Below are 17,290 nucleotides of genomic sequence, written 5' to 3' on the forward strand. Positions count from 1 at the left end.
CCATTTAGCCCCTATAACCTGCTCTGCATTTAATTATATCGTGGCTGATCTGTATCTTAACTCCATCTGCCCACCTTGATTCTGTAGCCATTCATAACCTTACCTAATGAAGAAAATTATCAATCAGTTCTGCAATTTTTAATTGACTCTCAGCCTCAACAGCTCCTTGAGGGTGAAAGTTGCAGATTTCCTCTACCCTTTGTGTGAAGAAGTGCTTCCTGACATCACCGCTAAATGACCTTGCTCTAACGTTAAGGTTGTGCCCCCTTGTTTTGGACTCTCCCTACAGAGGAAATAGTTTCTCTCTATCTACCCTATCAGTTCCTTTTAATAATCTTAAACACATCGATTGATCACATGTTAATTGTCTATATTCAAGGGAATACAAGCAGGTCCTCATAATTGATCACTAAGTAAACCATGAATGCATTTGTTTAAAAATCACCTTTGCAATTTGAATAATCCCATTTCACTGAAATGACTTTAAGCCAACTTTAACTAAGCAGACAGAGCAATCTCATACACATGCATTGAGGGGCATATTAACAAATACAGCACTGTGCAGTTTCACCCCCAGTGGTTTCTGTCACCATATTTAGGATCAAATTTGAGCCAGAAATGTTGACAGGAACTGTTGACAGCTCTCCCACTCTATTAAAAAGCATGATTCAGCTCAGACAACTCCTAGAGGATAATAAAGTGCCAAAACACATTGGAAGATGTGACCCAAGCTGAACCTCATGCTTGGCATGGGACATTTGAACACATGTGCTAACAGTTATCTTCAGAAGTAATAAGACTTGACAATAGAGGTCTTGGTATGTAGGGAGCCGAGAGGAAAGTGGATTCAGCTGACTTCTCACGCGAGCCGAAATGTTATGAAGAGAAGGCGGCTTATTTCATCAAAGGGAGAAGTACCTCAGTTACACAGAAATTCTGCATCTAAAACCGGTCAAGGCACTTCACGTCCAATGACTTTTTTTTTTGTGGTAAAAACAGAAAATGCTGGAAACAGTCAACAGATCAGGTTGCATCTATGGAGAGAGAAATGGAGTTAATGGGCAGGATTTTGTGTGGCCCCATGAGGTGGGATCAGAGGCAGGGAGACATGGAGTATCACGTAAGGTGGTGGAGTGGGGGTGGGGGGGGGGGAATGGAGGGCCCGTCGCTTCCCCATCGCCAAGCGATCTTCCCGGAACAGGATAGGCTGACGACAGCCTTCCTGCCCAGAGGCCAATTGAGGCCCGTAAGTAGTTGGCGGTGGGGGGGGGGGTGCTCTGCAGGAAGTTTGCCTTGTAACATGAGGCACACTCTCCGCGGGCTTGGGGGAGGGAGGGTCCCTCCTCCGTAGGCAATTTGTGGCATGTGGAGGACGCCCCCCTCGCCCTGGACTGCAAGACCACATGCCCAACCTCCCCCTCGCCGGTGCCTTCCAGACTGGTCCCGATGATCCCGCCTCATGTACTTCTTGTCCGGGGTTCCACCGCTGGGCCTGGGTCCAAGGCCTCTGCAGTATCGGCAGTGGCCACCGCTCCTGGTGATGCTGCTGATACTGCTGAGCTGCTGGCCCTGTGACTGGCCAGCAGCTGACGGTGGCAGGATCCCTGTCTTTAAAGGGACAGGATTCCGTCTCCTGAAACATTGATTTAAAAAGACCGGAGGATCGCTCTGGGGTGGTGTGAAAAGGCAGAGGCAGGGCTCCCCGCGCCTTTTCGTCCCGGCGCCAGGAACCCCACCTCCAGTGCAAATTCCAGCCCAATGTTCCAGGTTGATGATCTTTCATCAGAACTGGAGGATGTTAAGAGATAAGCAGCTTTTATGCAAATAGAGAGACTGGGAAAAAGGCTGGAGCAGGAAATGAACAAAAGGGAGAAGTCTGTGAAAGAGTGGAAGGCAGGGGCTGTTAAATGACAAAATGCAAGGCCAAAGATAGTGATAAGTATGGAATAGAGTCATACAGCACAGAAGGACACTATTCAACCCATCGTATCTGTGCTGCCTCTTTGAAAGACCTATCCAATTGGTTCCACTCTGCTGCTGATTTCGCAAAGCCCTGCAAAGTATAGAAACAAAAGATGGTCTAGATGAGGTAATATATCTGGAAATGTAACTGGTTTTGGAGTTGTTATGTAGCAGAAATACAGTTGATAATTTTTAGCAGAAACTTCCCACAAAAGAATTACCAATTAATTTGTTTCATTTTTTTGGCAGTATTGGTTAAGAAAGGAATGTTCCTATCCATAGGGCTGTGGATTTCCAGTCATAGATTATATTCAAGGCTGAGATCGATAGACATTTGGACTCTAAGGGAAGCAGGGGGTATAGGTATCAGATAGGCAAGTGGATTGAGGTTAAGGATCAGTCATGATCTTTCTAAATGGCAGAGCAGGCTCAAGGGACCATAGGGCCTACTCCTGCTCTGAGTTCTTATGTATGCTGGCAAGACACCTGAAGAAATTCTTCTTCTTTGAAGAGTGCCATGAGATCATTAGTATCCACTTGAACAGTCAGATAGTGCCTGTGTACAATATTGGTCTCCTTATTTAAGGAAGGATGTAAATGTGTTGGAAGCAGTTCAGAGAAGGTTTACCAGCCGAATACCTAAAATGGACGGTTGTCTTACGAGGAAAGGTTGGACAGGCTAGGCTTGTATCTGCTGGAGTTTAGAAGAGTAAGTGGCGACTTGAAACATATAAGATTCTGAGGGGTCTTGACAGGGTGGATGTGGAAAGGATATTTCCCCTTGTGGGAGAATCTAGAACTCAGAGTCACTACTTAAAAATAAGGAGTCACCCATTTAAGACAGAGATGAGGAGAATTTTTTTCTGAGAGGGTTGTGTGCCTTTGGAACTCTCCCTCAAAAAGTGGTGGAAGCAGAGTCTTTGAATATTTTTAAGGCAGAGGTTGATAGATTCTCGATAAGCAAGATTATTGGGGGTAGGCAGGAATATGGAGTTGAAGTTACAATCAGATCAGCCATGATCTTATTGAATGGTGGAGCAGGGTCAAGGGGCCGAGTGGCCTACACCTGTTCCTAATTCATATGTTCGTATGATCGGTTTAACGTTGCATCTGAAAGATGGCATCTCCGACAGTGCGGCATTCCCTCAGCACTGAACTAGAGATTCAACCTAACTTACGAGCTCAAGTCTTGACAAAGAGCTTGAACCATCAACTCTAGCTCTGTAATTTACATTTAAAACTGACCATAGGATTTTGGGAGAACCCACCAATTTAGTCATTTGGCATCCTGCCCTCTAACTCATCTCAAGAAAACTGCACAAAACTGCTCCCCTTGCAATATCAAACATTCAAATAGGATAATTCACTAAGAAAACAAAATACACAGACACAACTTTAGTGGAAATATTAATGTTTTTACTTACAGTTGTTAGATCTATTTAAAAGGTTCATCTGCACATTTACCTGTCAGAACAAAAGATTATAAGGCAGGATGATTTAAGAAAATGTAAAAGTGAGGAGTCACTATGGCTTCTAGTTCTATGACTGGGTTACATGATTTAAAAACTGTCAAAAATGGATGGAAAAAACGGGTAAATTGGGGGATAACCGCAACTGGGTACATGTGGATTTTTGTTCAGCCACATTCAAATCTGCTGCTTGTACTTCTTTTCTGCTACACCAGCTGTACTGTGAGCTGGTACTTTGTGTCCAATCCACACTGTGATGATACAGTCCAATACATAATGTTATCACGCTGCTTCTATATTTTTGAAGTATTTTTTTGAGGACTCATATATTTTAGAATTATGGAAAACTGAAAAGGATTCCATGGATATATTTTTCATTGGGGTCATTAAAAGGACACTGAGAGATCTTGTTTGAAAACAACATTTACTGGAAGTCACCTGTCTTCAGATAAATACCAATTAGGGGCTTTTTAACTTGGGGAAGATGTTTACGGAGAAGTGACGGGTCAAGATTTATAGGGGTCAGGAGGCTTGACACTTGAGATACTGTTTTTGGTTTCACTTTGGAGAGTGTTGGGGGCAGAACTGTTTTGAAGTCAGTTGGAGAAAACCAGCCAAGAGAGGAGGCACCAACAGCACCATCTTCCATCTCTTTGAGAACTTACTGAGAATCAAGTGTAAGAAATAGAGAAACTGATGCTGCATTTCTCCTGAAAAGCCTGCCAAACTGATCTTCAACATCGCCTGAAAAAACCTTCTCTAGAAAGATCCAGTGGCAGCTGCCTACGTGTATTTGCGATGCCAAACCAAAAAGGGACAACTGACATCTTTCCATATCTTTTCCTTTTTCTTCAAGAATTAGCAAGTATTTGGCCAAAGTATTCTTTGTCTTTTTTTTGTAACAGAGCTCTAAAGAGAAAATTTCTATTTATCAGTTAACTGGGGTATGTGTGTGTGCGTGTGTGTGTGTATTTGCATGCATATGTAAGAATGTGAGAGGCTAAGGTAAAAGGGAACTTTCATATTAATGTTAATGCTTTGCTTCGTTACTAGTTAAGTCTTGTTTTATAATAAACTGATATTTTTGTTGTTTATTAAAGAAACCTGGTTGGTGTATTTTATTCTGGGCTAAAGAGTTGAGTATATGTTTGACTGACTGCATTGGAAACTGGGCAAACATTAAACATTTAAATGTATGTTGTGCCCTGGGGAGAAGTGGGACTAGAAATGTCAGTGCACTCTTCCCACCTCGACCGTAACAATAAGTAGTCAAACATAGCATTGGCACTGAACTAGGTATTTCCACATAGTAATAAGAAATGCCACCCGGCATCGACCGAGGCACCGGAAACAACAATGGCTTATCCAGCCCTGTCGATCCTGCAAAGTCCTCCTGACTAACATCTGGGGGCTTGTGCAAAACTTGGGAGAGCTGTCCCACAAACTAGTCAAGCAACAGTCTGACATAATCATACTCACCGAATCATACCTTTCAGAAAATGTCCCAGACACCACCATCACCATCCCTGGGTATGTCCTTCCCACCAGCAGGACAGAACCACCAGAGATGGCAGTGCAGTGCTATACAGTGGGGAGGGAGTTGTCATGGGAGTCCACAACATTGAGCCCAGACCCCATGAACTCTCATGGCATCAGGTCAAACATGGAAAAGGAAACCTCCTGCTGATTACCACCTACCGACCCCTCTCGGATGAATTAGTGCTCCTCCATGTTGAACACCAATTGGAAGAAGAACTGAGAGTTTCATGCACACAAAATGTACTCTGGGTGGGGGACTTGAATGTCCATCACCAAGAGTAGCTCGGTAGCACAACTACTGACTGAGCTGGCCGAGTCCTAAAGGTCATAGTCTCTAGGCTGGGTCTGCGGCAGGTGGTGAGGGAACCAACAAGAGGGAAAAACCTACTTGACCTCGTCGTCACCAATCTGCCTGTCGCAGATGCATCTGTCCATGCCAGTATTGGTAGGAGTGACCACTGCACAATCCTTGTGGAGATGAAGCCCCATCATCACATTGAGGATACCCTCCATTGTGTTGTGTGGCACTGCCACCGTGCTAAATGGAATAGATTTCGAACAGTTCCAGCAACTCAAAACTGGGTATCCATGAGGGGCTGTGGGCCATCAGCAGCAGCAGAATTGTATTCAACCACATTCTGTAACCTCATGACCCGGCATATCCCCCACTCTACCATTACCATCAAGTCTGTGGACTAACCCTGCATTAATGAAGACTACAGGAGGGCATCCCAGGAGCAGCACCAGGAGTTACCTTAAAATGAGGTGTCAGCCTGGTGAAGCTACAACACTGGACTACTTGCATGCCAAACAGCAGAAGCAGCATGCAATAGACAGAGCTAAATGATCCCGCAACCAACAAATCAGATCTAAGCTCTGCCACATCCAGTCGTGAATGGTGGTGGACAATTAAACAACTGACAGGAGGAGGAGGCTCCACAAACATCCCCATCCTCAATGATGGGGGAGCCCAGCACATCAGTGCAAACAACAAGGCTGAAGCATTTGCATCCATCTTCAGCCAGAAGGGCCAAGTGGATGATCTATCTCGGCCTCCTCCTCAGGTCCCCAGCATCAAAGATGCCAGACTTCAGCCAATCCAATTCACTCCACGTGATATCAAGAAGGCCCTGGATACTGAAAAGGCGATGGTCTCTGATAACATTCCGGCAATAGTACTGAAGACCTGTGCTCCCCTAGACGCGCCCCTAGCCAAACTGTTCCAGTACAGCTACAACATTGGAATCCACCCAGCAATGTGGAAAATTACCCAGGTACGTCCCATGGAAAAAAAGGAGAAAAAATCCAACCCATCCAATTATCGCCCTATCAGTCAACTCCCGATCATCAGCAAAGTGATGGAAGGGGCTGTCGACAGCATCAGGCAGCACTTGCTCAGCAATCACCTGCTCAGTGACGCTCAGTTTGGGTTCTGCCAGGGCAACTCAGCTCCTGACCTCATTACAGCCTTGGTCCAAACGTGGACAAAAGAGCTGAACTCCAGAGGTGAGCTGAGGTGAGAGTGACTGCCCTTGACATCAAGGCAGCATTTGACCGAGTACGGCATCAAGGATCCCTAGCAAAACTGGAGTTAATGGGAATCGAGGGGGAAACGCTTCCGCTGGTTGGAGTCATACCTAGCACAAAGGAAGATGGCTGTGGTTGTTGGAGGTCAATCATCTCAGCTCCAGAACATCACTGCAGGAGTTCCTCAGGGTAGTGTTCTAGGCCCAACCATCTTCAGCTGTTCCATCAATGACTTTTCCTCCAGCGTAAGGTCAGAAGTGGGGTTGTTCGCTGATGATTGCACAATGTTCAGCACCATTCATGACTCCTCAGATACTGAAGCAGCCCATGTCCATATGCAGCAAGACCTGGACAACATCCAGGTTTGGGCTGTTAAGGGGCAAGTAACATTCAAGCCACACAAGTGCCAGGCAATGACCATCTCAAATAAGAGAGAATCTAAACATCTTCCCTTGCCGTTCAATTGCATTACCATCACTGAGGCCCCCACTATCAATATCCTGGGGGTCATCATTGACCAGAAACTGAACTGGACTAGCCACATAAATGCTGTGGTTACAAGAGCAGGTCAGAGGCTGGGAATTTTGCGGCAAGTAACTCACCTCCTGACTCCCCAAAGCCTGTCCACCATCTACAAGGCACAAGTCAGGAGTGTGATGGAATACTCTCCACTTGCCTGGATGGGTGCAGCTCCAACAACACTCGAGAAGCTCGACACCATCCAGGACAAAGCAGCCCGTTTGATTGGCACCCCATCCACAACCTTCAACATTCAATTCCTCCACCACCGATGCACTGTGGCAGCAGTGTGTACCTAGACAGATACATGAATGGGCAGGAAGTAAAGAGATACAGACCCTTAGAAAATACACTTCATGTTTAGATACAGGATCTGGATCGGCGCAGGCTTGGAGGGCTGAAGGGCCTGTTCCTGTGCTGTAATTTTCTTTGTTCTTTGTTCTTTGTATCTACAAGATGCACTGCAGCAACTCACCAAGGCTCCTTTGAAAGCACCTTCCAAACCTGCGACCTCTACCACCTAGAAGGGCGAGGGCAGCAGATGCATGGGAACGGCACCACCTGCAAGTTCCTCTTCAAGCCACACACCGTTCTGATTTGGAACTATATCGTCGTTCTTTCATTGTCGCTGGGTCAAAATCCTGGAACTCCCTTCCTAACTGGGGTGTGTGTGTGTGTGTGTGGTGTGTGTGTGTGTGTGTGTGTGTGTGTGTGTCCCACATGAATTGCAGCGGTTCCAGACGGCGGCTCACCACCACCGTCTCAACGGCAATTCGGGATGGCCAATAAATGTTGCTCTAGCCGGCCACACCCACATCCAACAAGGTGTCCAGGTAATTGTCCCCCTCCCTGATGTGTCGTACTGTCTGCAACTCGCCCTCCAGCTCTGACTCGGAGCCGACGTAACACATCACCTTCCCTGCCATCTTTATTATGTGTTAATTAATTTATTACTTTTTAAAAATGAATTTATAATAAACCCTGCTACTGCTAGTAAACGTTACTAATATAAATAAACCCTTACAATTACTAATTGATTACACGAGTTTTGAAAGATAAATGAGCAAAATATTCACCTACCAACCACTTACTTGTTCCCCTGTGACGCCACACTTTGTCTTTTCTCCGAACGCCGTTGGTCCACAGACTTGGCTCCGGGTCCGCTGTCTCGCTCCCTCCTGCGCTGTTTTAAGTCGAATGAAACAACAAACAGCATCAACAGTACCACAGAAAGAGAGGCAAAATGTGTCTTTGGTCAAATTGTGACAAAAATATTCATTCCCCATTCACTTCCACATGGACATTGCTATTTTTAGTTATTCTGGGTTCTTTTTCTAAATTAATTCTCAGGATGTGTGCATCATTAGCAAAGTTGGCATTTATTACCTATTCCCAGTTGCCCTGAGAATCTGGTGGTGGACCTGCTCCTCGAACTGTTGCACATCAACATAAGAACTGTTATGTGCGATCAAACTGAGTGGCTTGCTAGGCCATTGTGAGTCAATTCTGTCTGCATGAGACTGGCAACACACATTGGTCAGACTGGGTAAGGGCAGCAGGTTTCCATTCCCAGGGGATATTAGTGAGGCAGTTGGATTATTACCACAATCTGGCAACTATCCTGGTTAGAGGTGTGCAAAGGAAACCCGACGCGAGCCCGAATTCTGGACCCGGAAGTCCGACCCTATCCGACCCGAACTCGACACGTTGGGACCCGTCGGGGTCGGGTCGGGTGGCAGGCCTTTATATCAGCACATGGGTAAAGGCCTGCTACCAGACCTAACCCTGACGGGATCCGACAGCATGTGTCGGGTTCCGGTCGGGTCTGGTTTTCTTTGCACACCTCTAATCCTGGTCACGTTAACTTTTAATTCCAGATTTTTCCTTTGTAAAAGTGAATTCAAATTCTCAAACTGCTATGGTGGGATTTAAACTCATGCTGTCTGGGTTTAACTACTCCAGTAACATAACCACTATACCACCACACCCATCATGCATTTGGCTAAATTCAAACCAAATGCTTTGTTGACTGTTTGTTGTTGTGTCTGCTCAGTTGACAACAGATAACTAAAGGCTTTTTTTTCACTATTTTCTATTGGCCATTTAATGTTTGCCCAATAGCTTTTCAGTAGAAGTCTGATTGTATAAAACTGTGGAGGAAGGGTAAGGAACTAGAGAACAGAAATTCAAGGTAATTGGAAATAGAACCAGAGGGGAGATGAGGAGAACATTTATCTATGCAGTGAGTTGTTATGATCTGGAATGCACTAGTTCTGTCTTCACAAAGAAGGACACAAATAACCTCCCAGAAAGGTTCGGGAACCAAAGGTCTAATGAGAGGGAGGAACTGAAGGAAATAAGTATCAGTAAATAAAATAGTGCTAGGGAAATCTCCAGAGCCTGATAATCTACATCCCAGAGTACTAAAGGAAGTGGCCCTGGAAACAGTGGATGCATTGGTGGTCATCTTCCAATATTGTATAGACTCTGGAGCAGTTCCTACAGATTGGAGGGTGGCAAATGTAACCCCACTATTTAAAAAAGGAGGGAGAGAAAAAACTGGGAATTACAGACCAGTTAGCCTTACATCAGGGAAAATGCCAGAGTCTATTATAAAGGATGTGATAGCAGAATACCTGGAAAGCATAAACGGGATTGGGCAAAGTCAGCATGGGTTTACGAAAAGGAAATTATGCTTAACAAATCTACTGGAGTTTTTTGAGGATGTAACTAGTAGAATAGATAAGGGAGAACCAGTGGATGTGATATATTTGGATTTTCAGAAGGCTTTTGATAAGGTCCCACATAAGTGGTTAGTGTGCAAAATTAAAGCGCATGGAATTGGGGGTAATATACTGGCATGGATTGAGAATTGGTTGACAGACAGGAAACCGAGAGTAGGAATAAACGGGTCTTTTTCTGGGTGGCAGGCAGTGACTAGTGTGGTACCACAGGGATCAGTGCTTAGGCCTCAGCTATTCACAATATATATTAATGACTTGGGTGAGGGAACTAATGTAACATTTCCAAGCTTGCAGACAACACAAAGTTGGGGGGAATGTGAGCTGTGTGGAGGATGCAAAGAGGCTCCCATGTGATTTCTACAAGGTGAGTGAGTGGGCACATGCATGGCAGATGCAGTATAACGTGGATAACTGAGGTATCCACTTTAGTTGTAAAAATAGAAAGGCAGATTATTATCTGAATGGTGATAGATTGGGAAAGGGGGAGGTGCAATGAGACCTGGGTGTCCTTGTACACAAGTCACTGAAAGCAAGCATTCAGGTGCAGCAAGCAATTAGGAAGGTGAATGGTATGTTGGCCTTCACTGTAAGAGGATTTGAGTACAGGAGCAAGGATGTCTTACTGCAGTTATACAGGGCCTTGGTGAGACCACATCTGGAGTATTGTGTGCAGTTTTGGCCTCCCTATCTGAGGAAGGATGTTCTTGCCATGGAGGGAGTGCAAAAAAGTTGCTCATTCCTGGGATGGCAGGATTGATGTATGAGGAGAGATTGGGTCGACTAGGCCTATATTCACTGGAGTTTAGAAGAATGAGAGGGGATCTCATAAAAACCTATAAAATTCTAACAGGACTAGACAGGCTGGATGCAGGGAGGGTGTTCCCGATGGCTGGGGAGTCCAGAACCAGGGGCCACAGTCTCAGGATATGGGGTATGCCTTTTAGAACCGAGATGAGGAGAAATTTCTTCACTCAGAGGGTGGTGAACCTGTGGAATTCTCTACCACAGAAGGCAATGGAGGCCAAGTCATTAACTATGTTCAAGAAGGAGATAGATATGTTTCTTAACGCCAAAGGGATCAAGGGGTATGGAGAGAAAGTGGGAACAGAGTACTGAATTAGACGATCAGCCTTGATCTTTTTTGAATGGCGGAGCAGGCCGAAGGGCCGAATGGCCTACTCCTGCTCCTATTTTCTATGTTTCTATGAAAGCAGTGGAAACAGAATCACCAATAACTTTCAAAGGGGAACTGGATAAATACTTTAAGGGCAAAAATTTGCAGGGTAAAGGGAAAGAGCAGAGGGTGGGATTAATTGGATAGCTCTTTCAAAGAGCTGGTACAGACTCAATGGACTCTTTCTCTGCTGGATCATTCTGTGACTCGATGATTAGTTGCTTTATTTTAAACCCATGCTGACAGCACTTCCTCTTCTTAATTTCAGAGGTTTCTGCCCTCCTGAAAGCCGGGACATCTGTGATTTATAACTTCCACGAATCTTATGGAATTGGCAAAAATGTCAGCACCCACTTATCTGCAATCTATTCAGACATGACACTTTCCAGGGAGAACATTGTGTTCAGCTTTCGGACCACACACACACCAAGTGTGCTCCTTTATGTGGATTCCTTTTATCAGGAATATATGGCAGCAGTTTTGTGCAGTAATGGTAAGTAAAGAAACAAGCTGAATGGTTAAAAGAGTTATGTCTCTCGCCAATCGACAGGAAATATGTTCAAAATGCTGTTTAAAATTAACTTTTTTTTTTAATTAACTTGCTGACATAACAACTGTGAGCACATTCCAACAAAAAGGAATAATTTATTGACTCTGAAATACCTTGGGATATCCCGAGGGTATAAAAGTGCTACTTCAATGCATGTTCTTGATTAACAGATTGATCACACAGGAAATAGAAGACAGAGTAAGAACGAGAATCAATTTTCAATTGTGCAGTAAAAACAAAGTGCTGGAAATTGTCAGCAGGTCTGGCAGCATGTATGGAGAGGGAAACAGTTCACTTTTCAGCTCTGTGAATGAATCCGTTCTGATGAAAGGTCACATTAACTCTGTTTCTCTCTCCACAGATGCTGCCAGACCTGCTGAGCTTTTCCAGCACTTTCCATTTTTATTTCAGATTTCCAGAATTCGCAGTATTTTATTCATTTGTGCAGAGGTGCTGATATGGGAAATGACAATTACTCAATAATCTGCAAAGTCAAGAGTAGAATGACATGCACGCATAAATGGAAAGTGCCACTAGCGAGCGAGGGCTGATCGGACCTAGAGCTAACTAGTAATATTACTTTGGAAATACAGATTTGCTTTTAAACATTGCCAGGACTTCAGGGTGTTGCAGACCTGTGAGAAAATCTTGTCATACAGATAAAGAAGGCAGCAAATTATCAGTTACAGAAAAGGACAAAGAAAAAATTGATTACTCCCAGAACCATCCAGGACAAAGCAGCCTGCTTGATTGGCACCCCATCCATCACCTTAAAAAAACATTCACACCTGCCAACACAAGCTGTAGTATGTACCATCTAGAAGATGCACTGCAATAACTTGACAAGGCATCTTGATAGCACTTCCCAAACCCATGGCTTCTACTGCCTAGTAGAGCAAGGGCAACAGGTGCACAGGAACACCACCACCTGCAAGCTCCCCTCCAAGTGTCACACGCTTTTCTGACTCGGAAATATATTACCATTCCATCATCGTTATTGGGCCAAAATCCTAGAACCTCCTCCCTAACAGCACTGTAGGTCTACCTACACCACATAGACTGCAGCAGTTCAAGAATGCGGCTCACCACCACTTTTTCAAGGGATATTAAGGATGGGCATTAAATGTTGGCCTTGCCAGTAACACCCACATCCCAAGAACAAACTTAAAGAGGCTAAATTCAGAAGCTGAAAGATGCCAATATTCAGAAAGGAGAACCAAAATGGAAAAAGTTGCTGTGAATAAGGATCAGGAAGTTAATGAAAACTTGCTAAGTGGCAAGAGGAATGAGACAGTAAAAAAAAAGGAACAGAGACATTAATAACTGGAGGCAAGGCTACAAGACTCTAGCAGGTAGCACTGCCTATAAATGACAATGGCTTCGGAAGGTCCAAATGCATAGAACTGAAACGTAGGGAAAGCTGAAGACGACAAGAGACCAATAAAAGTACAAACAAAAACTGAATAGGAACAGCAAGGGGGAGGGGAAAAAGGGGTGCAGAAGTGAAGACAGAACCAACTAGAATTTGACAAAAAGAAAATAGGAGGATTGAACCTACACAGGAAATAAATAAATGGGTAGAATTGACCATCTAAAGATTTACAGAAATGAATAAATAATGTGTTTTATATTCCTTGTGCTTACTAATACTTTGGACATCAAGGCGTCAACCATGCATCAGGAGTCAGTTAACACTTAAATAGTGGGTTTCTTCATTGAGGGTGGTAGCATGGCATTACAGTGCAACAGAACATCTGTACATGTCTGCTGATCAGCAGCAGACTGAGGATGAGACTCAGTCACATGGGAGGTTACATCATGGCTCTCTAGCAAGGTGTACTGAAAATTTAACCATGCCCACTTAAAGGGGCACTACAACAAATAAAAGAGCTTACATTTATGTACCACTTTTCATGACCTCAGAATGTCCTAAAGCTCTTCATAGCCAATGGAATACTGTTGAAATGTAGTCGCTGTTGTAATATATGGAAATGTAGCAGTCTATTTGCCAAAAAAGGTCCCACAAAAAAAATCAGGAAATAAATGACCAGTAATCTGCTTTTTAGTGATTTTGAGGCTAAAGTTTGGTCAGGACACAGGGAACACTTCCCTACTTATCTTCAAAGATCTTTTACATCCACTTGAGCAGGCAGGTGGGACCTCTGTTTAACATCTCAGCCATAAGCCGATACCTCCAACCATAAGCATCTCCTCAGAACTGCATCATAGTGTCAGCTGAGATTGTATGCTCCAGCCACTGGAGCTGGGCCTGAACCCTTGATCTTTTCACTCAGAGGTGAGAGGGCTGCTGCTGAGCCAAGACTGATGGACTCCGCATGGAAATACATCAATGAATGGGAGGGAATGAACCCTTCGGGGAAATAATGATAGTTCACGGACCTGAAACATTAACTCTGTTTCTCTCTCCACAGATGCTGTCAGATCTGCTGAGTATTTCCCACATTTTCTGTTTTTATTTCTTATTTCTAAGATCTGCAGTATTTTCTCTTTTCTTTAGGAAGAGCTGGATGGTGTATTGCACTAGAACACAATCTTTCAATTGTGAGTCGTGGTGTTGAATCCAGACCAGCCTAAAGGAATGAGCATTTGCTTTAAGCCTTTTTAAAGTGCGTGCAGAAAAATGCTGTCCCACCCCATTATCTGGTGAAACAGCCATTTCCAAAAATATAGGGGCAAAATTACTTCCGTAGGGTTTTTTTTAATTCATACATGGGATGTGGCCTATCCCTAATTACCCTTGAAAAGGTGATGGCGAGCTGCCTTCTTGAACCGCTGCAGTTCATGTGGGGTAGGTACACCCACTGTGCTGTTAGGAAGGGAGTTCCAGGATTTTGACCCAGCGACAGTGAAGGAACAGCGATATAGTTCCAAGTCAGGATGGTGTGTGACTTGAATGGGAACTTGCAGGTAGTGCTGTTCCCATGCATCTGCTGCCGTGGTCCTTCCAGGTGGTAGAAGCGCGGGTTTGGAAGGTGCTGTCTAAGGAGCCTTGGTGCGTTGCTGCAGTGCATCTTGTAGATGGTACACACTGCTGCCACAGTGCATCAGTGTTGGAGAGAGTGAATATATTTGGATGGGGTGCCAATCAAGCGGGTTGCTTTGTCCTGGATGGTGTCGAGCTTCCTGAGTGTTGTTGGAGCTGCACCCATCCAGGCAAGTGGAGAGTATTCCATCACACTCCTGACTTGTGCCTTGTAGATGGTGGACAGGCTTTGAGGAGTCAGGAAGTGAGTTACTCACCGCAGGATTCCTAGCCTCTGACCTGCTCTTGTAGCCACCATATTTATATGGCTACTCCAGTTCAGTTTCTGTTCAATGGTAACCCCCCCGCCCCCCCCCCCCCCCCCCCAGGATGTTGATAGTGGGGGATTCAGTGATGGTAATGCCATTGAATGTCAATGGGAGATGCTTAGATTCTCTCTTGTTGGAGATGGTCATTGCCCGGCACTTGTATGGCGCAAATGTTACTTGCCACTTATCAGCCCAAGCCTGGATATTGTCCAGGTCTTGCTGCATTTCTACACGGACTGCTTCAGTATCTGAGAAGTTGTGAATAGTGCTGAACATTGTGCAATCGTCAGCAAACATCCCCATTTCTGACCTTATGATTGAAGGAAGGTCATTGATGAAGCAGCTGAAGATGGTGGGACCCAGGACACTACCCTGAGGAACTCCAGCAGTGATGTGCTGGGACTGAGATGATTGAGCTCCAACAAACACAACCAGCTTCCTTTGCGCTAGGTATGACTACAACCAAGGGAGAGTTTCCCCCCTGATTCCCATTGACTCCAGTTTTGCTAGGGCTCCTTGATGCCATACTCTGTCAAATGCTGCCTTGATGTCAAGGGCAGTCACTCTCACCTCACCTCTTGAGTTCTGCTCTTTTGTCCATGTTTGACCCAACTCTGTAATGAGGTCAGGAGCTGAGTGGCCCTGGCGGAACCCAAACTGAGCGTCACTGAGCAGGTTATTGCTAAGTTGATAGCATTATCGACAATCCCTTCCATCACTTTACTGATGATCAAGAGTAGACTGATGGGGCAGTAGTTGGTTGTGTTAGATTTGTCCTGCTTTTTGTGTACAGGACATACCTGGGCAATTTTCCACATTGCAGGGTAGATACCAGTGTTGTAGCTATACTGGAACAGCTTGGCTAGGGGCGCAGCAAGTTCTTCTGGAGCACAGGTCTTCAGTACTATTACCAGAATGTTGTCAGGGCCCATAGCCTTTGCAGTATCCAGTGCCTTCGATCGTTTCTTGATATCCGGCGAAGTGAACAGAATTGGCTGAAGTCTGGCATCTGTGATGCTGGGGACTTCAGGAGGAGGCCGAGATGGATCATCCACTCGGCACTTCTGGCTGAAGGTTGCTGCAAATATTTCAGCCTTATCTTTCGCACTGATATGCTGTGCTCTCCCATCATTGAGGATGGGGATATTTGTGGAGCCACCTCCTCCAGTTAGTTGTTTAATTGTCCACCATCATTCATGGCTGGATGTGACAGGACTGAAGAGCTTTGATCTGATCTGTTGTTTGTGGAATCGCTTAGCTCTGTCTATCGCATGCTGCTACAGCTGTTTAGCATGCAAATAGTCCTGGGTTGTAGTGTCACCAGGTTGACACATCATTTTGAGGCATGCCTGGTGCTGCTCCTGGCATGCCCTCCTGCACTCTTCATTGAAGTGCAGTGGCTCCTGACCTGTCAAAGCCTTTGTTTACAAATCTCTCCACGTCCTCACCCTGCCTATCTCTGTAACCTACTTCAGTCCTACAACCTTCCAAGAACTCTGCACTTCCAGTTTTGGCCTCTTGCACATTCCCAATTGTCACCTTTGCGCCAAGCTCTGGAATGCCCTCCCTAAACCTCTCCTCCTCTCGACTGCTCTCTCTTCCATTAAGGCAATCCTTTTTAAGGGTACTTTATTTGAGAGGAACTGGATGGTGTATTGTATTAGAACACAATCTTTCAATTGTGAGGCATGGTGTTAAATCCAGACCAGCCTAAAGGAATCAGTGTTTGCTCAGCCTTCTTAAAAGGTGTGCAACAAAATCAGCCTGAGGCAGTTTCAATCTAATCCCTGCTAAGTGCGCTGGCCATTCTGCAAAGTGTCCATAATTCCACACTAATTAGCTTTACATGAGGTGCCATGTTTTTGGCCACCTGTCCGAATATCTCTTTTATGTGGCTTAATGTCAAATTTTGTTAATGCTCCTGTCTTGGGACATTTTACAGCATTTAAGATGCTATATAAATGCAAGTTTTTGTTGTTGTGGAAGGGCCCAGAATTCAGCATAGACCTGGATAAGCCAGGATGCAGCCTGTCCCAGGAGCCTCCCCTGGGCCTTTGTAAGAGTTGGAACCTCCACCTTCCCCTTTCCAAGGCCAGTGACGTCGATGAAGTGAAGCTGGGCCCAGAGCAATCGCTCAAAAAAAAATTGTGTTTTAATACTTTAGTATGTCTGGTTGATGTTGTTGGACTCCTGGTTCTGTTTACATCAGCAACACAACAACTGTGAAAATCAGCTTAGCCAGTGATGGGGGCAAAAACTGGTATTGAAGCAGGCACTGTTAATACAAGCTTGACTATGGGTTTAATTTGAAGGGCAAGTGTATGTCGACAGATGAGCTGTATTTATACTCACTCACTTACTCAGGCACCACTCACTCACTCTCACTTGCCCTCACTCACACTCACCCACTCAGACCCACCCACTCAGTCAAACTCATTCACCCGCTCACTCCCCCATCCAGTCACTCATTCACTCATCTACTCACTTACAGACT

The 17,290-nt window shown here is 44.9% G+C and overlaps 1 protein-coding gene across 1 annotated transcript in view; it reads left to right on the forward strand.

Moving 5' to 3' along the window:
• The window catches only part of LOC137371880 (contactin-associated protein-like 5), a 558,385-nt gene that overhangs the window by 376,995 nt on the left and 164,100 nt on the right, over positions 1-17,290 (forward strand). The window contains exon 16 of the mRNA XM_068034861.1: positions 11,203-11,427. Within this exon, the coding sequence (XP_067890962.1) occupies positions 11,203-11,427 (225 nt within the window). The remainder of the gene's footprint in view (positions 1-11,202; positions 11,428-17,290) is intronic.

This window comes from Heterodontus francisci, chromosome 7, assembly GCF_036365525.1.
Source record: "Heterodontus francisci isolate sHetFra1 chromosome 7, sHetFra1.hap1, whole genome shotgun sequence".
Classification (NCBI taxonomy): Eukaryota; Metazoa; Chordata; class Chondrichthyes; order Heterodontiformes; family Heterodontidae; genus Heterodontus; species Heterodontus francisci.